Here is a 24,695-nt window from a genome sequence, read left to right as displayed (position 1 = left end):
AGGGGAAGAAATGGAGAGAGAACTTTAAAAAGCATTTTCAAAAAAAAAAAATTAATGAAGGAAGGAGTTAAATATACAAGTGAAGTCCCAGTGATAGTGAAAATAATGGAAATAATATTGAAAAAACACCCAGAAGACAAAACTCAATTTGTGAAAATGGGCCACAATCATCTACAACTAACGATCTACACAAAACATTAGTCAATAACTTGAGATGCAAATTGAGGAAGATGCGCTACATAATATAAAAAAAAGACTAAATTTACAAATCACAATTAGAATCCCTGCAACGAAAAAATAATGCGTATAGGAAAATAATTATAAGACTGAAAAAAACGACTGCAAAGTCCTAATTCTAAAGTAACATCACTTAGAGTTAGAGACAAAACCAAAGTAGAAGAAGCAAAGAAAAAAAATATTTGGAGAAGCAATGAAAAATACGTTAGATGCAAATTACAAAAATAAAAAATTGAAGAAAGAAAAAAGAGAATTTAGTGATGCTGTCATTAGTAATAAGCTGATTTTGAAAGATCTCAAGATTTTATCTGAAACTAATAGATTTCGAGTGCGAGAGATAAATAAAATTAACCAAAGAAATGTTAAATATGAGAAACTAAAAGAAGACATTCAATTATTTTTTGACCGCGACGACGTTTCTAGGGCGACCTCAGGCATAAAAGAATTTATTACAAAAAAGAAAGAGAGAAAGCAAAAGCGGCATTTGTTAGATACAATAACAAAACTTCACAAAATTTTTGAAACTGAATTTCGCAAGGTAAGTTACTCTTACTTTTGTAAACATAGACCATTTTGGGTACTTATATCTAATGTAAATCAAAGAGATAGGTACGTGTCTCTGCAAACTTCATGCAAACATAGATCTTTTGATTCAAACGTTGCACAAAAAAAAGATAATTAAATACAGCAATTCTAGCAACTTAATTTATTAATTAGTATTAACATTCAGTTTTTGAGCAACATTGTATTGATTGATTATTGTCATTACATTGACTATTGTCTATGTTGCTCAAAAACTGAATGTTTACTTGAACGGTGTAATTTGTGCAAAAATAAAGTTGGTAACATCCAGTCCATTGAAGGGTCCATCCATGAAAGATCCAGTATCATTAAAAAAAATGGGAAAACTTGATAAGCACTTACGTAGTTAAAGGCGTAGAGAAAACTAAAAAGATAGATATTGCTAGATAAGCTATTGCAGAATTAGAAAATATAATTCCTATATTTCTGAAACATGAAGGAACACGCAGGTGGCAATTTGCTGCAGTAAAAGATCTGAAGGAACATCTCAAGGGCAATGAAGCTATCATTCACATAGATTTCAGTGAGAACTATGCTTTGAAATATGGGTCGGAGGTTCAAGCTTTCCACTTTGGAGGCAGTAAGCAAGAGCTAGAACTTCATACTGCAGTTATATATATGATGGGTAATATATTTTTTAAATTTTTATGTAAGATCTCATCGTCTAACTTCAACATCATTAACTTCGTCTTAGTTGATTTTATTTCAATTACTAGACAGAAAGTATTATAAATTTTTGGGAAAACCGCTTTATTTTTGACTAATTATTATTATTCAATCACGTCGCTATATAGCTAAGTTTGAAATCATTTACTGTCACCTAAATAATTAATAAATATGTGATTCAAGTATATTATTCACTTTATTTCTAATTACCAATCACGAAGCATAATTACCCTTTTTATATACTAATTACCGTGTGTTTTATATCTCATCACCGTTCGACGGAAATTTTCAGCTTTAAATTCAGACCTATATATCATTTCAAATACTGTGCGCTTGATTTGTTTCGTTAATCTGCACTATAAACTTTAGGTTAAATCAATAAAAGTTGTAATTGAAAGAAATATTTGACCTTAATTTACAAATCCCGAATATGTCTATCTTCAAATATTCACCCATAAACTATAAGTGTGCGAAATTTCATACTTCTCCATCCGCCCAATTATCGTAAAACGAGGTACAAAGTTTTTGCTTCACGTAATAATATATAAAGATTTGATATTTTTACTTATACTTCATCGGCGGTCGGCCTCACTACACTGCTTTTTGTCGATTTTTCAGCCTAAACACCTACACGAACACACATTCACGAACACACATTCACCTTTTCATGTCTTCACTCACCTCTAACTGCAGTGGAGGGGACGGAACATAGCCGTTTACTTTTTATTACGTTCTGTTATTTTTTAAATATAGTGTCTAGTTATGTATTTTATAATGATTAATATCTTTATATATCAGTGTGATCCTATTTTGGCCATATTTGTACATTATATTGTAACATATACTATTGTAACATAACGCTGTCGGATTGCCTATAAAATAAATAAAATAAAAAATAAACAATATTTCGTTGTATGTTGGTAATGTTCTAGTTTACTGTACCAACAATGGCAGTTCTCCTGGCTGGTGATAATTTAAAACATTTACGTATCATAAAATTTTGAATAGTAAATAAATACAATTATATAATTTACCCATTATATTAGAACATAAAATGCCTAACTCCATCATCACATACTTATAACGTACGTGTTATATAATTTTTAACTGAGGTAAAGCACAACAGGAAATCTCTTGCTCAAAATCTGGAGCAGCTTCAAGCAGTTTTGTGTTTCTGTTGGTAAGTAAGGTGACCAGAGCTTCTGGGAGGGGGGGGGGGGTTTGGGGATATTGCCGGCAACGCGCTTGCGATGCTTCTGGTGTTGCAGGCGTCTATAAGGTACGGTAATCGCTTACCATCAGGTGAGCCGTACGCTTGTTTGCCGACCTAGTTATATAAATATATATAACACACCTTATATTGTAGGAAGTAATCCTTCCTAGTTTCATAGTCCAAGCACGGAGCCCGTCCTGGAGTATCGCAAGGAGCTACGGTGATCACTCCGCTACGATTGTCGACTTGAAATAGTTCCGCGCCATTTCCTGATATTTGGTATACTATGCCTTCTGTGCCGAATCTATGAGCAGAACAAGCATTATATTAGAATGGTTTGTAATAAAAAAGAATAGATGAAAAAGAAGATAATGAGATGTTTTACCTTTTGGCGGTAAAAGTACTGAAAAAATTTGATAAAACTTGGTAGATTGGTAATTTTTAAATAGCAAATTGGAACAAAATAAATGTTGTTTTATAATCACTATGAAATTGTTTTTTTTATGTTCAAATCAAAGAAAAGAGATAGTGATTTCATTTGTTGAATATTTACAAAAATGTTTTTATGTAATTTAGAATTACTTGGATCAAAAACACACATAATAATATGATCGAGTAATTTTGCAAAAGAGCTGGATGGTACTCTAAATCTAAGTGCCTCTATATTTTTAATCAGTCTATTTCAATAAACATGATGAGTTAATCTCCTAACTAGAATAGGACAGTACCCTCGCCCGCCCATATCTCTATCAATAATACTTGAGCGCCATGATCCAGTCGTCTAGTGATCATGACAAGCTTATGCCCTGCCAGAGTCTATAATATTGTTACGAACACACAAAGAAACTAGCACCATCTAGCGGCAACCATTGAAACCACATAAAGACAGCGATAGCATGAAACTCTCTCGACTCGAGTCAGCAGGTTTTTCTCTCCAAATCCTTCGAACCCTAACACGTAACAATATATATATAGGTTTAAAGAGTCCTGCAGTGAGATGTCACAGATTGAATCACACAATACCCTTACCTGCCGGTATCCCTATCAGTGGCCCTAATCGCGGCGACCCGTGTCCCCGCTAGGGCTGCCTCGGGCACGTTCGCTGAGTAGGGCTCGTCCGTGAACAGTGGGGCGTTGTCGTTGACGTCCCACAGCGAAACTGTTACACTCGCCCTGGACGAGAGTGGGGGGGACGTGTGGGCTTCCTCGGCTATCACCTGAGACATGTTGGAACAAGTTAGCGGTCATCCACTAATCGCGTGAAGCTCTAAGGGGGGGGGACGCTTCCTGCGCTATCACTTGAGAGGACAGGTTGGAACGAGTTCAGACAAGTTTCGTCTTTATTCAATTCTACAAAGATCAGTGCAAAAGGCAATGTTAGGCGGAAATGATCCTCAAGACTGGATTAATAATGAAATGTAAATATATTCAATATGCACGACCGTTTGTTCTTACGATAATCAACTTAGTGCTTGAGTTATAGATAAAAATCAACCCATATATTTGATTTTCTTTTTCGATCACTCACTCACACTTCAGCCTAATACAGTCCACTGCTGGACACAGGCCTTCACAAGCTCGCGCCAAAAATGCCGTAACCACACAGCACTTTTTCGATATATACATAAAATTATTTGTACACATAAATTAATAGATATATCACAACTAGACTCGGTGAAAGAATCAAACTCACAAGCCCAAGAGCAGAAGTGGTGTGGGTGTGTACCCAAAACAAACTGAACCACCAGCAGGCCTAGCATGCATACAACGAGATATCTCTTGACGAGAGAGAGAGATAATGTCTACATCGAGTATTTTCTCGATTACCCTAACATGCGCACTACGAGAGACAAAATTCTCTTCCGAAGACTTCGCCTTGTCGAGTAGAGAAAATTGTGCTGCCCTTACAAAAAAATATACCATTTTTTTATAATGAAAAATATAAACACTAACTAAATATTACTAACTAACAACACTAACTAACTAACTATTAAACTAATTTAAAAAACAAGAAATACAAGAATCTTAAAATTTCGCCTATCACTTCCAAAATTCAAAACACTTTGTAATTCGTTCGATTATGAAATTTTAATAAAGAAGGAATTTCAAAAATTAAACATTATCAACCATAATCACAACTGAATATCATTCTTATTTCTTATGTCGTTGTTCGCGCCAATCGCATTCACCGCCCTCGTTAGCAGTTTTAAGGAAGATAAGGGTGGTTCACGCGCCCTCGGTACGCAGTTCAAATAAAGGCCACTTTCCCCGATCCCACCGTCGGCATCAATGCCCTAACGCAAAAGGGAAAGCACTCACCTGTGTGTCTTCTACTCCGCGCGTTCCAGGCGCCTGGGATTCACAAGGGTCGGGTGCACCAGTGCTAAACTCTGCTGCAGCGGTAAAAATAATTCAGCGGCCGTACTAAGGTCACACGCGAACTTATGGTCACACCTTAGCGGTTATTATAAAAACAGATTACGTCCACCCACGTCACACAATATCGGTCGATTAAAAAGGGCACGGCCGATGCGCGCACGAGCATAGACAACAACAAGGGTCGTGCTTCCTCGTATGTCATAAGCATTTCCGCCAACCGGAAGGAAACAGCGAAAATGGCCCAAACAGCATCCCCCGCCTTGAAAGGCAATGCCTTTCAACACGCAGGAATAATCAGCCTAAATAGGCTAACTAACAAAAGAGAGGGTCGCGAGGTGGAGCAATTAAAAATTTAAGATGCAGTTACAGAAAAAAAAAAATATACATACGCGGTTATACTATAAATGCAGTAACAATAAAGTAAAATTATGCGGCTATACTAAAAATGCGGTTACAAGAATAAAGTGCGGATATAAATAAATAATAAACAATTAATTATAATAAACAAGAATATTTATATTTTTAATGCAGTAAAAGTAAAATAAATGGCGGTTAATTTTTTTTTAAGCTAATGCGAGGAAAGAAAATGAAGTTAGTAAATATTGGGTAAAGGACAGAGGCGAACAATAGGACGTTTCAATGTACCAGTTTTAGTTTTAACTAAAGCTATCCTAACGTGACCGTCTTTACCTTCAATCGTCTCACTTATAATGCCTAATGGCCAATGCAGCGGAGGGCTATTATCTCGCATAATCAGCACTATCATTCCCTTATACACCTTCGGTACATCCGTATTCCATTTTTGCCGAATCTGGAGCGTGTGTAAATATTCATCACTCCACCTTCGCCAATAGGAACGGACCAGTCCGTCAAGCAGCATAAAGCGCGATAGTAAATTTGGTTTATCCTTTTCCACGTTAGGTGATGGAAGATAAGCCAAAGGCGTCGTGTTTAAAAAATGTGCAGGGGTAAGAGGTAAAGGTTCCGCAGGATCTTCACTGAGCATTCCTAACGGCCTTGAATTAAGAATTGCCTCGATCTGGCAGAGTACGGTTAAGAGCTCTTCGTAAGTAAGGATCTGCGAACCAATCACTCGAAAAAGATGCGTTTTAAAAGATTTAATGGTCGCTTCCCATCCACCACCGAAGTGGGGAGCGTTAGGTGGAATCATTTCCCAAGAAATGCGATTTTTAGCTAATTCTGTTTTAAAATCTTCACTGAAAGCGTTAGACTTCAAAAATTGCTGAATTTCTGTTAAATATGATTTTGCACCAACGAAATTTGTACCATGATCCGAATAAATCCTTTCGACAGGACCACGACGAGAAATAAACCGTTTGAAAGCATTCAAAAAAGCGTCGGTACTTAAATTGGTGGCAACCTCGATATGCACTGCACGAGTAGTCAGGCACACGAAAGCGCATAAATAAGCCTTTTGGCTTTTTATACCACGTCTCCTAGTCAAAGTGATCATAAGCGGTCCACCGTAATCAACACCGGTGTGCGCAAAAGGTTTGGATATTTTTAAGCGGCAGGTGGGTAAGTCAGCCATAACCGGCGGCTGAGCAGGCTTAGGGCGTGCTCTGAAACATGCGATGCAAGAGTGAATTCTCGCACGTACAGTGCGACGAGCGGATAATACCCAATACCTTTGCCGAAGCAAAGAAATCACATGTTGTGGTCCAGCATGACAAGCGGTGCGGTGAACATAATCGATGATAAGATTGGTTATTTTATGTTTAGAAGGCAAAAGAATAGGATGTTTGTGATCAAAGGTTAAATCGCTATTCTCTAATCGACCGCCGACTCGTATAACACCCTCGAACAAAAACGGTCTCAGTTTACGCATCGAGAGAGGTGGTTGCTTGCCAGCTTGTAATAGTTTCAATAAATCCGAAAAATGAGCAGCCTGAACGGAGCGAACTATAAAGTTTTCCGATTTATTTAAATCTTCCGCGGTAATACTACCTCGCGTTTTTAAGCGTTTCGAAAATCGCAATACATAAGGAAACACACGAAGTAATTTCGACCAACTAGAAATCCGCTCAGTCAACGAAGTTAACGTAGAGTTTTCTTTATTGGAAGGTGGTAAAACATTTGACAGAACGACTGCCTTATATTCAGGTAACTCCTGGGTGGATTTAACACATATAAAGGGCTTAATAGGCCACTGAGAAATGTCTTGGTGGACCCAAGGCGGTGCGTTAAACCATAGAGTATGCGAAATAAGTTGTGCAGGAGTTAAACCACGCGACAAACAATCACTGGGATTTTCCTTTCCCGAAATGTGATAAATGTTTTGAACATCTAAACGTTCTTGAATTTTAGTAACGCGGTTAGCTACAAAGGTTTTTAAGCGATGCGGACTGGAATTGATCCAGTTAAGAACAACAGTTGAGTCACAAAAGGCAAAAAAATTATTAAATATAAAGCGATTTTCATAGGCTTTAAGAACGACGTGAATCAATTTAGACATTAAATGTACTCCCATAAGTTCTAACCTAGCCAGACTTATCGTTTGAACAGGTGCAACCTTTGACTTTGCGCACAATAGGCGTACAGAAACTCCGTCTTCAGATTGTACGCGAACATAAAGTGCAGCTCCATAACCCATCTCAGAAGCATCTGAGAACCCTAAGAGTGCAGCGTTGCAACCATGAGTCACACCAATGTGACGCGGGAGGGATAAGTTTGACAAAAGTGGAAGTTCACTTTGGAACCTTGTCCATTGGGTTTGGATATGCGATGGAGGCTCGTCGTCCCAATCCAGCTTTATTAACCAAAGCTCTTTAATTAGGAGCTTAGCGAACATAATTAAAGGAGCAGCGAAACCCATTACATCCCATAAACGGGCTATAACAGACAGCATATTTCGCTTAGTACATGGTACCTCAGCGGGGCGAATGAAAAAATTAAAATTATCTTCATGAGGCTCCCATGTTACACCTAAAACCTTTTGTGTTGCGGTTGAAGCAAAATTGAGTGATTGTGGATGCAAATGGTTTTGCGGAAGAGAAGAGAGCACTTCGGGCGAGTTACTTAACCACTTATGGAGTTTGAAACCTCCAGCAGCGAACATATCAATAAGTTGCGAGGCTACCTTCTGCGCCGAGTGCACATCATTTATGGAACAACAAATGTCATCCATGAAGAAAAAACCACCATTAGTCACTTCAGAGGCGAGTGGAAAATTATTTTTCTCGTCGTCTGCGAGTTGTCGCAGCGTGCGGAGTGCTAGGAATGGACTGGAAGTCAGTCCGAAGCAAACACGTTTAAATTCAAACAACTGAATAGGATCAGAAGTGTTGAAGCGATAAAGTATTTGTTGAAATTTATAAAACTGTGGATGTACCTTTATACGCAAATACATTTGCTCGACATCAGCGCACAGTGCGATTGGAAGTAAGCGGAAATTAAGCAAAATTATAAACAAGTCTGCTTGCAAATTTGGTCCGGAAAATAAAATATCATTTAGTGACACCCCTGTATCAGTACGTGCACTAGCGTCCAAGACCATGCGGACTTTTGTAGTAATTTTATCTTCACGTATTACACCGTGATGCGGAATGACGTAAGTTAATGAAGGAAGCTTACTGTCTGCGGATATCGGAGAAATGTAATCCTTATCACAATAATCAGTAATAATATTATTGTAAGCGGAGCGGTAATTTGGATCGCGCAAAAAACGCTTCTCCAAAGCAAAAAATCTACTTTTAGAACTCTGCATTGAGTCACCTAAAGCTGAGGGGTTAGTTTTAAATGGCAGAGAAACAACATAAGTACCTGTTGCTTCGCGGGTAGTTGAAGACTTGTATAGATCTTCACATACTTTCTCCTCATGACTAAGCAAGGCGGAGCGAGGAGTGGAAACTTCTTCAGTTTCCCAAAAACTTCTCATCAGTACATCTAACGGCTGGCCGGTAAATGCACACAACGTATGAGAGGGCGGAGCGGCGGTGCGGTGGGAGCGACACTTAACAGGAGCATCGCCCATTAAAATAAATCCAAGCGGAGTTTGAATCCCCGTAGGGGTACCTGGAGGCCCATGGACGCGGCCAGGCAGCAGTAAGCGGGTAAATAACTTAGCGCCAATCAACATCTCGACCTCACCGGGATCAGAGAATGTATCATCAGCAAGCGGCGTGCGGGAAAGATAAGCTAACATCGACCTATCAATAGGTAACGTCGGAATGCGGTCCGTAATATTTTCCACAACAAGTGGTTGTAAATTAAAAGAAATATTGCGATCAAAACGCGAGTAAAATTTAATATTTGTTTGTCCCTTAACCTCCTTAGAAGAACCACCAAACCCGTTTACAGTAACTTTTTCAGGAAGTGAATTAATTTTTAATGATAATTTCTTACAAAGATTAATAGTAACAAAGTCATTCATAGATCCGTTATCAATCAGAGCGCGAGCGATATATTCGTAACCGTCACTGGTGCGCAGGACAATGCGCGCCGTAGCAAGTAACACGGTGTGCGCGTCGCGTAAACTCAACAACGTATTCGAACACATTGATAGCGGTTGCATTGTATGAGACGCGTCGGACGAGCTAGGTATGGCAGGAGAGTAATTTGTCGCGCCCGATGACTCAGCGGTGTGCGGTGCGTGCGTAGCGGGGTTTTGTTCCGCGGTGAGTCGGGGTTCGATTCCTGAGGCGGGACTCGATGTTAGATTTTTATGAAAATGTAAAAGAGTGTGATGCGTTTTAGATTCACAGATACTACAAGATTTATTTGATTTACATAAAAATGTTTTATGATTAAAACTTAAGCAGTTGCAACAACTATTGTTTTCTTTAACAATATTATAGCGTTCTTTAGGTGTTAATTTAAGAAATTTAGGGCAGCGATAAAATTGTTCGTGACCTATTTTTAAGCATAATGGACAACAATTATTATTTGATTCGGAAGTAATAAAGGATTTAGTGTGCTTAACATTATTAACCGGTTTAGGTGCGAAGTGCGAAGAACTTTTACTATATGAGTTTTTACTAGTGGATGGAGTATTAAAAGTATTCGACGAAGAACGTTCTATAATTTTTACTTGTTCCTTTATAAACTTAACTAAAGATTCATAAGTAGGCAATTTTTCACTTCTAACATAAAGTTCAAAGTTACGAATAGTTTCTTTATCTAACTTTTGTAATGCTAAAAATAGAAAAATAAAATCTTTTTTGTTTGAAATATTTAATCTGTCGAATGCACATACAGATGCTGCAAATTTATCTAAGAAAACATTTAAACCATCAGCGGAGGCTGTGGTCAACGGCTTTAAATTTATAATTTGTTGTAAATATGTACTTGCAAGCGTGCGGATGTCTTGGTATTTGTCAACCAGCGTAGAATATATTAAATCGTAATTATCTGCGGTAGGCGGTATACCAGAAATAGCGGTTAACGCGGACTTTGAAAGAATACCCGACAGATAAAATACCTTATCGGATTTACTTAAATTTGTGTTATTATGTACTGCGTTATTAAAACATTCAAAAAATGATGGCCAATTTTTTAAGTCTCCATCAAACGTTTTTAAATTAATAGGAGGTAAATTTAATCTAGACTTCTCTGTAGATAGTGGTGTAGTATGGCCTTTTAGCTGCTGAACTATAGACTTTATGATGCAATAAATTTCCTCGAACGCGAGGAACATATTATGATCTGGAGAAAATTCAGGATCATTCTGCATTTTAAGCAAATTTAATTCTTCTATTGACTTAAGATAGTCTGTCCTTAACTGATCGATATTATATGCAGAACGTAAAAATGTATCTTGCAGCTGAGAAGTACTTATATTATTAGAAGCGTCATAAATAGATTGTAACCTACTAAAATATGCTTGCATACGAGATTCTATTAATTTAATTGTTATAGGAACACCGGTATCTATCTTTTGCGCTCGACTTTGCATTTTGAATAATAATTAATTATGCGTAAAGTTTAAGGTAGAATAATAAAAATTCGTTCGAGTACTAATGATGCGAGTCAACAAATCGAGAAATGCGTGCAATAGTTACAGCGAGACGTTTTAAGGTCAATTTTATATTTATGCAGTTAATATAATGAGTAACAAATAAATGGTACACTAAACGAATTATTGTAGCGAGTATAAGTATGTAAATTTACAAAATAATATACTATTACAGTGTAAGTAAAAGCGAAAATAAATATATATAATATATACTAATTATTAAAATAGCGGGAATAATATAAAGCGTAAATTACAGCCTTATTAAAGGTCTGTAAGCGGTGAGAAAAAATATAATTGCAAAAAAAAAAAAAAAAAGAATGATAATCTAGGCTCGAAGGAAGGACCACGCGGGGGCAGTGTTCGCGCCAATCGCATTCACCGCCCTCGTTAGCAGTTTTAAGGAAGATAAGGGTGGTTCACGCGCCCTCGGTACGCAGTTCAAATAAAGGCCACTTTCCCCGATCCCACCGTCGGCATCAATGCCCTAACGCAAAAGGGAAAGCACTCACCTGTGTGTCTTCTACTCCGCGCGTTCCAGGCGCCTGGGATTCACAAGGGTCGGGTGCACCAGTGCTAAACTCTGCTGCAGCGGTAAAAATAATTCAGCGGCCGTACTAAGGTCACACGCGAACTTATGGTCACACCTTAGCGGTTATTATAAAAACAGATTACGTCCACCCACGTCACACAATATCGGTCGATTAAAAAGGGCACGGCCGATGCGCGCACGAGCATAGACAACAACAAGGGTCGTGCTTCCTCGTATGTCATAAGCATTTCCGCCAACCGGAAGGAAACAGCGAAAATGGCCCAAACAGTCGTAAAGTTGAATTCACAAGGTTATTGACCAATCGTGCCAAACCGGGATGAGCCAACGTTTGGATTCACAGTATAATTTCAAACGAGTGACACATATTTTATTTAACAATGTTCTCGGCCTTTTGGCTAAGATAAAAAGTGTATATCTAATTTAAAAAATCTAATATGAAAAATAAAACGGCGTAAGTAAATGAATTTAATTATATATGTAAAACAATATGCTCGTGTTGTGCTTTATATCTTGTCGCACATTAGATAATTGTAATTCTATCACGCATTGTTTTAGAATAAGAAGCAACAGGGCGCAAATACGTTTTTTGTGCCATTATATGGCACACTTCACTCGACTTTTCGCGCTTCCCGCTCTTCGTATACCGAAATTATATAATTATAATAGGGAAACGCCATGGTATACAGAAAATAGGCACCCGGTTTGATTTATTTTTTATTTATCGTCTTTTTCGTCGATAATATTGAAGACGAGAAGTTTCTCTTCCTAAAACGACAAAATTACGATGTCATGTTAGCTTCCGTAGAGATAAATATCACAGATCACTAAAATTTAATGATTATCTCTTCTATTGACGTAACGAGAAGAGTATCGCGTGCACGCATGTTAGCTACTGTAGACATAGAGAGATAATACGAGAAAAGGGGTAGACAAAATTTTGTCGTGGCGCGCATGCTAGGCCTGCAGGTCAGTCAAATGTCACAGTCATACATATGTGGCGACATCTATCGCGCGAAATACGAACGACTACAAACTACGTAATTAGAGAAAACTGACGTATGCTACATCGCGCTATCAGAGTGAATAAGTATATATACAAGATCCCGACAACAACCGTCGGGGCGTTAGCCCGCCAGACACAACACCCGTCTGGTGGAGGATCCTCCCTTTTCTTCACACTTCTAAACATACATCCTGATTGTGCTATAACTTCACCACTTCAGCCTATCTCAGTCCACTGCTGGACACAGGCCTCCACAAGTTCACGCCAGAAACAGCGTGAACTCGTGTGTGTTGCCCATAGTCACCACGCTGCGCAGGCGGGTCGGTGACCGAGGCGGGTTGATTGCGGGGTGAGCGAGACGCAAATTATGAATTTCGCCACACACGTGTCTAGAATAACACAAACAATAAGTCCAGCACAAGTAAAATACGCCATTAGGGTATGACCTGTAATAGCAGGGGTCTGTTTCACATAAATTAATAAACTTTAATTAATATTCACAATTAGTTTTATGCTATATAATATAAAAATAAAAATAAATTTCACATTAACTCGTATTCGATGGTGGAAAACAAAAATAATTCATAAGATTTTATCCGTTGGATAACGTGATAATGCAAATAGCGTTAACGGCAACGGATGACAAACAGATCTATGAATCTGGGATTGTCACAGCTTACCTCTAAAATAAATTTCCTTTGGTTAGGGTCTTCGTAGTCTAGACTAGAGTTCAGTCTTAAAGTGACTGTAGCGCTGCCGGTGGCCATCGCTGGTTCTATGACGAACGCTCCCATTTCATCAGAGAGACGGAGAGTGAACACTGAGTTCAGGCCCTGGAACATAAATGATGATATTAATCTTATTTGTCGTCAGCCTGTAACATCCCACTGTTGGGCGTAACTTTTTTCTCGATGTTGAAGAAGAATTGGTACTTAATCCACCATTTAATTTATTTATTTTGAAACACCAACGAAAACTCCACGACACATACATAACAAAAAAATCAATGTGAGCGAAAGACTAATGTGGCTTATTAGTAATTTTTTTGTTGTCATTTTGTGAATTAATTAGAACTTTATTTAATAAAAACGAATATGCTTTAGACTACATGATGAAGTAAAACTTCCTTGGCAATAAGCCTTAACTGTTTCTTAGATTTGCGAAACGTAACTGGCTATGAGAGAAAGAGAGAAAGAAAATGTGTGCTTGCACCTCTCTCTCTTGCCCCGTTTGCCTCGCCTGATCACACTTTTCGTAATGCTCTCGTCACGTATTCACCACCTGACTCCCCAAGTCAAGCGTGCGTAAGAAGTTTTACTTCGAAAATAGATTTTTTTATTATTTAATTAACAGGAAAATTATAAATACACAAAATTTGAAGTGGCCCAATGGGCAAAGTACTTCAATTTTATTCCTACTTCAATTCAATCGCTCCGAGTACTGACGTTTCTGCTGTGTGGTTACATCACCAAAGAATATAGCCACCCCCTCTCTTCCCGTGGGTGTCGTAAGAGGTGACTAAGGGATCCAACCCGCCTGCCCAGAGTGGTGACTATGGGCAAAACACATGAGTTCACGCCATTTTTTGCGTGAACTTGTGGATGCCTAGAGGCCGAGAGGCTGCTGTGATGATGATGATAATGATGATGACTGACGTTTCTACTAGTAAGTCTTGGAGCATCGAGGGTAGTCGACAATGCGCTTGTGATACTAATGATTTTGTAGGCGGCAGGATACGGTAACCACTTACCATCAAGTTTGAATATTTAAAGCCCTAGTCAAATAAAAAAAAGTGGGTGAGTGCAATTCACACATAGCAGAAGTGAAACTTCGGAAAAGTAGACTACGAGCGATTTTTGTTACCGAGAATACAAAATACTGTGTAATGTCTTCTATCTCATTCTCTCACCAGCTAAAGAAGTTAAACTTCAAAAAAAGATAAAAGTCTTGTTACTACAACTTACCACATCAGTATCAGTGACTACCATATCAAGGTTAGGGAGGGGAGTCCCGGGGGGTAAGCTCTCTGGTAGCCCCACACTGTACTCCCTCCTATTGAAGCGTGGTGGTTCATCGTTCACATCCTTGATGGTGACGGTCACAGTAGCGGTAGATGAAGTGAGGTCGGAGACCACTGGCACTCCGTTTACTATTTCACTTGCCTGAAAGTAGTTGGGTTTAAATTTCAATATCTTTATATTGTTTAGAAGTAAATTTATAATACACTAATAGTACTATAATATATGAACGCGACGGCCACAGCACTGGCTTATAGCCTTTTCGATCCCCATACATGTTATACATTTGTATTGGCCGTACAAATGTATTGTGCGCGGTTCTGAACCCACTATACTGGAGAAAATTCTAGTATGGGCCTTTAAGAGGCATTTATTTTTTCATTTCTTAAAAATGTGGACGTTTTGTTATAAAATAAAAATAAAATATTTTGTTTTATGAAAGCTATCCAATCATAAAATGATACTATGTTGCAAAATGCAAAGTATCTAGCATTGTACACATCTAAGCAAAACTCCTACTATATTTATATAAAAAAATACCACGTTGTTAAATATAAAACTATCCTTAAATTATGCATGCAATATTTATTACAACAAAAACTTAGTCACAGATGTAAATAATTTTTTTAAGAGTTTTGACAGAGGCTTAAATTTATCTTACCCTAACAGTAAGGTTGAGTGGTGAAGACGGATCGGCCAGCGCTTCTCTGTCCAACGGTTTAGCTGTTTTTAACGCCCCCGTCGCACTGTCTAGCCAGAAAAAGTCGAGAGGGTCTGAAAATAAATCAAAGTTATTTTATAGTCAATTACTATTTATCCCTACTAATATGCGAAAACTACTAAACCAATCATCATTAAACTTTGTATACATATTCTTGGAGATATTAGAAGTAGCATAGGATACTTTTTATTTAAAAAAAAATTCATTGCGAGCGAAGCCGCGGGTCAAAGCTAGTATGATTATATATTAACTACTAGCTCACCCAGCCACTGGTTGCTGCGGCTCAGAAATTATAATTTATTAAAATATATTTGAATTCTATATTCAAACGCGCCATTTAGAAAGATCTATTCTATATTCAAACGCGCCATCTAGAAATAGAAATACGGCACCATCTACCGGATATCTGTGTAACTTTGATACGAAACCGCCATCTATTAGGATTTTCTAGAACTAACATTTAATTAGCAATAACAAAAATTGAGATGAAATCTAATCTGCCAAGCTGGACAAAATTACAGACGCTTAAAAAATTTGATAAAAATTGGTTCAGCAGTTTCGGAGTTTATCGTGTAACATATTTATATCGTGATACGAAATTTTTATATATACTCAATTCAACCAACCATAAAAATTAAATTAACCATACTCATTTCAATTTAATAAGAGGTAAAACGAAATATGCCTGTACTATTCCACTGCTGGGCAGAGGCCTCTTCCTCCATATAGAAGGGTAAATTCACAATGAAATAAATTATCCATACTCGTTATAAGTTCCAGCTTAACATCCCTCGGCTGGGCTCGGTCAGCATCCCTGGCTTTGATGACCAGAACTACTGTTCCCACTGGAGCATCCTCAGCTAGGGCTCCACTAAGGGCTCCACTGAACACCGGTGGGCTGTTCTGAACATCGACTACTTTTACTTCGACATGGGCTGTTGAGTTGAGGCTGCCATCCTGGAAGACAATATTCAAGATTCAAGAAATTGGAATAATGAAGATAGGTTATAGATGGTAGGCAACTGAGGTAGGGCAGCAGGAAATCTGCTCGAAATATGGAACAGCCTGACTGGGGAAGTAGTTCGTAGTTCGTTACTGAATATCACAGCTAAATAACACTGCGTTCAAGCAGTATTGTGTTCCTGTTGGTAAGTGAGGTGACCAGAACTCCTGGGGGATTGGGTATAGGGTCGGTAACGCGCTTGCGATGCTTCTGGTGTTGCAGGCGTCTATAAGCTACGGTAATCGCTTACCATCAGGTGACCATCGTTTGTTTGCCAATCTAGATATATTTAAAAAAAAGTTGATTATTAATTGAATAGGATTTAGGAGTTATTCTAATAAAAATAAACATCTAACCGTGGCATAAATCTGGAACTGATAGAATTGTTTCTCGTTGTAGTCCAACTTCTTCCTAAGCACTAAAGCGCCGTTGTACTGGTTTGCCGTTGAATGGAGACTTACTACTTCGAAGTATTCACAAACTTCTGGCCACTACAAACAAAAAATAAGTCATGCATAAAATGATAGAAAATTAGACGGCATATTATATGCTTATTATCAAAAAAGTCTCTTAAATAAGATCACATAGGCATGTATAAAAAATGGTAGCTGTTTGATTATCTAAATATGGCCAGATATAATTCCTCGATTGTCAGGAAGAGATAACAAGGTATTTTTTTATCAATCTGTAATTATTACTTAGATCCTAAATTCCACAGATCTGTGTCTTAAGAGTGCACTAAATATTTTTCTGTTACAACAACTGGTATCATTATTGAAAAGAAAAATAGCATTTTAACGGACCAAGTACAAAAATGAATGGAAATTATTACATTAATGGTAGCGCCTAATCAGGGGTCCAAATATTTGTTTCGTAATTAGAGACATATTTTTGGTACAGATTTCGACTGTTACATCCAAATATATTACTTACAATGGAATTTTCAAAAACAAAATGACATATGTTAGGGAAATTTAGGTTTTTGTCAGAAATCAATAAGAATTGTTACTGCATTTCTCTACAAACAGCTAATAATTATATTTCCTTTTTCTATCTCAAATATTGACTGGAAAATTCGCTCTTTGCTAAAAGACAGTACATATTTCTTTAAAAGCATTAATTTTGGTTTGTTTATGGCGTATAACCAAGAGTTTTACTATATTTAAGGATTACAACATACCTGTTCATTAGGGACACATCCAACTTCCAATCCATCACCGACGGAGTCCACGTCTTCTACTTCGATATTCCGCAGTATAGTTCTACCGATCTCTTCGTCTTCTGGCACGTCGACCTCGTAAGGACTCTGAAATTATTATAAATATATTATATTTAGGAGTGCATTTGATGCCATGTAAACAACAGTTCGCCAACCCGCAGATTATTATCGATAGATTAAGCTCCAATTCTTCTCCTACATGAAGAAAGATGTCTGTGACACCTGCATCTTGTACACCTGCATATGACACCTGACAAATGGTAAAATTTGACGTATAGTCGACGGTGGCTGGTTTCACACGTTCACTGTGATGAAGACGCGGTATCCTAAGCTTGTTATGTAAATCCGAGTTAAGAGGCTTAAGGCTCAACTTTAACTACTGCTTTGGTTTCAGTATTTTTTTTGTATATACTTTATTAATTTAACGTCATTCGCAAATATTATAGGTACGGGATAGATTGGCGGTGTAGGCTGGCTTTGAAATACAGGCCGAAGACGGGCAGCAGCGTCTTCGGTGCGACAAAGCCAGTACTGCGGTCACCAACCCGCCTGCCCAGCGTGGTGACTATAACATAATACACATAAGTTCGCGCTATTTTTTTTTGGCGCGAAGTTTGGGAGGCCTATGTCCAACAGTCGACTGCGATGGGCTGAAGTGAGTGAGTAGGCTGGATGAGGAATGCGGAAAACCGGGATGTCTGGCGCGAACTTGGGGAGGCCTATGTCCAGCAGTGGACTGCAATAGGCTGAACTGGCTAGCTGGATAATCCCTGTTAATAATATATTTTACAGTGAAATAACTTACATTTTTAAATATAGGCGGATTGTCGTTTTCGTCCAATACGATGACGGTGATCGGTTGTGACTGTTGCAACACACTCTTCGTGTCCGGATCCTCGTTTTCGATTGATACTAAGAACTTTATCGTGTCTTCTCTCTGTAAAAAAATTATTGTAATTATTTACTTGCTCAAAATGTTCTTTGTAAGATGTTGGGTACACAGTCAATTGAGGAATGTCTCTATAAGCAAAATGTATTATAGGTTTGCCAGTACATTTAAACAAAAGAATAAAATTAGTAAGGATGATAAATAAAGCGAACTCAATCCTCGTCAACTGCGCCAACGTACTAGTTGGAATGTACACATATGTACATATTTTTATTATTCATTTTAGTGTTCTTATGTCTTTTAAAACCAAAATGAAATAAAATTAAATGAAGTCAAATGATAACATTTATTTCGCCATAAGGTGATACACTCAACGAACGTCAAAAATAATATCATTTCCAAAAAAAAAACTCAAGAAAACCAAAGAAAGTTAAGGTAGCAAAAATATCAAGCAATAAAATAAAAATTTACATCTTAATATTGGATACATTATAAACTTAGTTGACGTATTTATTGCCTCCACTGGTGACAAGAGGGCTGGTGCATTTTTTGCCCAGAGAATCGGCGTAGCGATTTAACGGGGAAATGCTGCCAGCATTCTTGGAACGATTCCACGCGGACATGATTTATACCAAAAATATCTGTAAATATTTAGTTCTTAAGTTGTGATTTGTAAATGTGTATAATATTTTGTATAAATAAATTTTACATGGAACTGAAAAAAAAAAGTTCACGTATCCAGTGTTATTAGCAACCTTAACTTAATCACAATCATGTTATAGGGTACCCATCAAATTTTAGAGTTTTAAACTAAAATCATTGTTAAACAGACATACGATCATATATACATTATGCTGTAGACTTGTTTAAAGTTTAAACTGTAACTTATAATGTTTAAAATATATAAAAAATACATATTTACCTCTCTATCTAATGGAAGAACTAGCGTAACTTCTCCACTTTCTGGATTCACAGAAAACTTGTCTGTGCCGACAAGTCCATACTTAATCTGTAAAAAATTAGTTTTCTTACAAAATACAATAATTACATTACCTACAACTTTAACAGAGGATAACACTTCTAATTTTCAATAAACAGGCTGACAATTCGACAACATTACAAAGAGCGTATATGCTTTTTGTTATTATTTTTAACCGACTTCCAAGAAAGGAGCAGGTTCTCAATTCGACTTTTGACTGGGTGGACCGATTTCGACAAATTTTTTTTCACTCGAAAGGTGGTGTGTGTCATTTGGTCCCATTTAAATTTATTTGAGATCTAACAATTACTTTTCGAGTTATATCTAATAATGTGTTTTTAGTTGACGCTTTTTTCGTCGACCTACGTTGTATTATACCACATAGCTTTTTATTGGATATACCGATTTTGATAATTCTTTTTTGTTGTAAAGGAGATATCCCTAGTTTGGTGCCATAATAAGGAAACTAGGATTTGATGATGGAGTCCCAGAGAAATCGAAGGAAACTCTTAAAAATGCGCATAACTTTTTACTGGGTGTACCGATTTTGATAATTTTTAATTTAATCGAAAGCTGATGTTTATCATGTGGTCACATTTAAATTTCATCGAGATCTGATTACAACTTTTGGAGCAATCTTTGATAATGCGTATTTACTTGACTATGTTGTCGTCTACCTACGTTGTATTACTTGTCGATGTAATTGAAGTCGGTTTTTTTGTTTCGTTTGTCAGCAAACACAATTATTTTTATACTACTAGGGAGGCTAATAAGCATACGGTGCACCTGATGGTAAGATGGTACCGTAGTCTAAAGGGCGTCAGGCGTCCGCCTGCAACACCTGCAACATCACAAAAGCGTTCCCAACCCTACCCTCGACCCTCCAGGAGCTCTGGCTACTTGCTGACCACATGAACACAACTGAGACACACTAGTTGAGAGTACAATTCTTTGGCTGTGATCTTCTGTAAGGTTATGGTGGTTAGGATAGGATTTATTTTCACGTAGTTCATTTATAACACCCACAGAACACCCCATTTGAAGGAACGTAGTCAAGAGTCGAACACCTTATATATTAAAAAAAATCGTTATAAACAAGGAAATGATAAAAATGAACTCTCGTAATTGTCGTTTCTTCAAGCCCAGTAACAGTAGCTGTAATAACCTAGGAAGCGCGTACAACGGATATAACTAGAAAGTTTATTTAGCATTATATAAAACCACGCTTATCTGTAACACATATCTAAGAGACTATAACAACATCTGTTTACAAACATAAATAAAATCACAAATTTATAGTTAGTGCTTTTTGTTTCGTTCAAATATTATTTAGCTGGTGTAGTTTTAATTAAAAATATATTAGTCTAAGATCAACCTTCACTCATCTGCTTACCGGATGAAAATTATATTTTAACAAATAAAATATGTCTTGTATTTATGTACATACATATGATACATACGTATTGTGTATATATCTCTTTTAGAGATAAGTTCGCCCTTGCCAACTTTCTATATTATAATGATTATTTTATAATTACTTAGTGCAATAAATTTTTTTTTTTTTTTTATTTATTGCACTAAGTAATACCAAGCCTACCAAGATACGAACTCTACGCTTGTTTTACAACTTAGCAGTTCAAAAATTAACTGAGGTAGGGCACAGCGGGAATTTTCTTTCTAAAAATATGGAGCAGCCCGACTGGGGTCCTTGACCTTACAGAAGATCACAGGTAAATAATACTGCTTTCAAGCAGTGTTGTATACCTGTTGGTGAGTAAGGTGACCAAAGCTCTTGGGGAAATTAAAAATAGGGTAAGCAACGCGATTGCAATGCTTCTGGTGTGGCAGACAATACAAATTATATCAGATGAGCCGTACGCTTGTTTGCCGACATAGTTATTTAAAAAAAATTAACCAAGATGAAATGCTTGCAACAGCACACTTCTGACTCTTTTCTCATACTCACAGGCAAGCCTTCAGGGTCCGTCTGTCCCTGTAGAGTATATATGATCTCTCCAACTGGTGTACTTTCGTATAGAGCTAGGTTGTCCATATCTTGAATGAAAACAGGAAGCTTGTTGGTTGAACCTGCGAAAAAGATATTTATAAACATTTGGTCACGATTTATTCCCTCGTCGATTCTCCTTTCGATAAATCATATCACATATAAGGATTCTCTAAAAAATATACGCATGTGTATAGGCGGTGATTAATATACCCAAAATTTGTAATCATTCAAAATTTGCTGTCTTCCAATAGGTACAGAATGACATTTCAGCAAGCAATTAAAAAGCAAAATAATTTGTTCAAATTAATTGGCATTTATTCTTCATTATTAAAAAAAAAAATATTTGAAATTGATTTTGAATCAACGCTGAATGAGTGCTGTGTGGCTACGGCACTAAAGAATTTAGCCACCCCCTCTCTTCCCGTGGGTGTCGTAAGAGGCGACTAAGGGATAACAAGGTTCCACAACCACCTTGGAACTTAAGAAGCCGACCGATGGCGGGATAACCATCCAACTGCTGGCTTTGAAATACACAGGCCGAAGACGGGCAGCAGCGTCTTCGGTGCGACAAAGCCTGTACTGCGGTCACCAACCCGCCTGCCCAGCGTGGTAACTATGGGCAAAACACACGAGTTCACGTTATTTTTGGCGTAAACTTGTGGAGGCCTATGTCCAGCAGTGGACTGTATAGGCTGTAATGATTGAATCAAAAATTAATTTGAAATAATTAAGAATACTATTAATTTCAAAAAAAGGAAAGAATAATGCCCAAACTAATGGGACGCTGGAAAAACTTGCACTTGACCTGGTTTCACGCAAATGTTTTCAATTGAACAGTGAATTGTTCGAGCGTTTTAGACGCAGCATGAAACACTGATTCATCCCAGATAATTGTGATAATTAAACTACTGTTCTCTCTTTGATTTTAGTGAAAATAGATACGTTTACAGTGAAAAGATTTTTATTACTTATACGTATGTATCACCGACTGGCCTACGAGTACCTATCTCCACGTCTATATAGGTGTATACCTACTATACCTACCCCTATTTTACGGTTTTCATTGTTGTTCTTTCTATAAAACAGTATAAATATGAATCGCTTTTAATCATCTTATTACTGAACTTAATACAACTGAATCAGAAAAATAACCCACCGCTGAGCAAAGGCCTATACTTCGTGTAAGAGACGGATTGGGTACTTAATTTACAACGCTGTGAATTCAAACTCCGCTCAATCGGATAAAAACCCTAGAATGAGAACCACTAAAACTAAATGCAAGCCACGGTAAACAAAATATTTGCCTAAATACAAATCTGTCTGTCTCAATAAATATGTAAATAAAAAAGGCATGGGCACTTAAGAGCCTATGGATGTTCGTTATTTAAAGAAATTCACGTATCTCCCCCTAACGGGAACGGGGGGCATAACGGACATCGAAACCGCGACCACCTGCATAAATAGAACCTTTACACCAGAAATTAAAATAAGTAAACACGTAATATATAAATAGATAAGTTAATTAATAATGCTGATAGCTACACTCATCATTACAGCCTATACAGTCCACTGCTGGACATAGGCCTCCACAAGTTTACGTCAAAAATAACGTGAACTCATGTGTTTTGCCCATAGTCACCACGCTGGGCAGGCGGTTTGGTGACCGCAGTACTGGCTTTGTCGCACCAAAGACGCTGCTGCCCGTCTTCGGCCTGTGTATTTCGAAGCCAGCAGTGGAATGGTTATCCCGCCATCGGTCGGCTTCTTAAGTTCCAAGGTGGTTGTGGAACCTTGTTATCCCTTAGTCGCCTCTTACGACACCCACGGGAAGAGAGGGGGTGGCTAAATTCTTTAGTGCCGTAGCCACACAGCACACTACACAGCTACACTCATTTCTTCGAAATTAATAATTCCGTACATTTTTCTTTGATAATTGTATTACAGAAATATAACGTCAAGAATTGCAGCCAGCATTTAAACTTTTTCTTTCAAATGACACACACACACACACACACACACACACACATATATACACACATCAGACTATTACAGTCCACTGCTGGACGTAGGCCTCCACAAGATTGCGACAACCGTTCCGGCCCCACTGGTAATCAAATTAACCGAAAACTAAGGGCCGAAATTTTTGGTGCTTATACTCATGAGTTTTGCCCGTGGTCACCACGCTGGGCAGGCGGGTTTGTGACCGCAGTGCTGGCTTTATCGCACCGATGACGCAATCTTTTCTGACGAAATATGTCTTAATGGATAGGATATATAATACAAAGTCACAAGTCTAATTATTAATAAATTAAATAAATCTTACCAACGCGAAGGATAGCCGCAACGCAGAACAGCGCCGCAGTCCATCTTGATGCCATATTGCGACTTCTGCAACCAAAATAAAAACTTAGAACCAGTGCGAATGTCAATAAACTTATTAAAATGTGATGTAACATAACAACGATCACAACACAATCTTTTGGATACACCTTTAGTAATGAACAAAGCTAATTTGGTATTACTAGTTTAATCTTCCTTCGTCTGAATATTAAATAGCCACTATTTAGTCATAAATTGGTAAGTTTTTGAGGATACTTAAACGTATGTTTGTTACTCTTTTACGCGAAAACTACTAAACTAATTATAATTAAAATTGGTATTATACGGATACAAATACTTTTAGGGATGCAGATATCGATCATCAGTCATAATGATAATGTTATTAAAATTTAAAAGGAAATGTTAATTAAAGAATTTTATTGTTAACCATCTCTACATAATATTATAGCAATCATTACACATTCATTCTTGAAATAACGCTGAAATATGCTTCTGTACGGAATTTGACTTACGGATACCCGGCAAATACGGATACGGATACGGAGACGGACATCCGATACATCACTAACAACAACAGAAATATCTAGGTATAGAAAATTAGTTTTAGGTGAATTCGATATATAATTCAAATATTTGTCATCATTTACAACTCCGCACGGAAACCCGTGCATTGTTTTATTAAATCCGTGCTTAGTTAGTTAGTTCAACCTATTGCAGTTCACTGCTGGACGTAGGCCTCCCCAACGGTGAGAACGTGAACGGTGGGGCCACCGGGAACTGAAGGCCGAAACTTTTGCCGCGAACTCATGAGGGTTTTTGCCGATAGTCACCACCCATGAAATGAGAGGGGGTGGCTTAATTCTATAGTGCTGTAGCCACACAGCTAAATCCGTGCTTAGTCGAGCGAATTTATA

General features: G+C 37.6%; 1 protein-coding gene across 1 annotated transcript in view; it reads right to left on the bottom strand.

The window, feature by feature from the left end:
• LOC123657958 (cadherin-87A-like) overlaps positions 1–23,819 on the bottom strand; it is a 49,004-nt gene extending 25,185 nt beyond the window's left edge. The window contains exons 1-12 of the mRNA XM_045593438.1: positions 23,765–23,819; positions 21,400–21,521; positions 19,377–19,463; positions 18,371–18,502; positions 17,527–17,652; positions 16,703–16,837; positions 16,108–16,300; positions 15,284–15,396; positions 14,569–14,766; positions 13,285–13,437; positions 3,728–3,915; positions 2,840–3,002 (exon numbers count right to left, since the gene is read on the bottom strand). Coding sequence (XP_045449394.1) covers positions 2,840–3,002; positions 3,728–3,915; positions 13,285–13,437; positions 14,569–14,766; positions 15,284–15,396; positions 16,108–16,300; positions 16,703–16,837; positions 17,527–17,652; positions 18,371–18,502; positions 19,377–19,463; positions 21,400–21,521; positions 23,765–23,819 — 1,665 coding nt within the window. The remainder of the gene's footprint in view (positions 1–2,839; positions 3,003–3,727; positions 3,916–13,284; positions 13,438–14,568; positions 14,767–15,283; positions 15,397–16,107; positions 16,301–16,702; positions 16,838–17,526; positions 17,653–18,370; positions 18,503–19,376; positions 19,464–21,399; positions 21,522–23,764) is intronic.
• Positions 23,820–24,695: the final 876 nt, after the last annotated feature.

The sequence above is a fragment of the Melitaea cinxia genome, chromosome 11 (genome assembly GCF_905220565.1).
Source record: "Melitaea cinxia chromosome 11, ilMelCinx1.1, whole genome shotgun sequence".
NCBI classification, from domain to species: Eukaryota; Metazoa; Arthropoda; class Insecta; order Lepidoptera; family Nymphalidae; genus Melitaea; species Melitaea cinxia.
The sequence above is the reverse complement of the archived record's forward strand: the minus strand, read 5'-3'. Positions and strand labels throughout refer to the sequence as shown.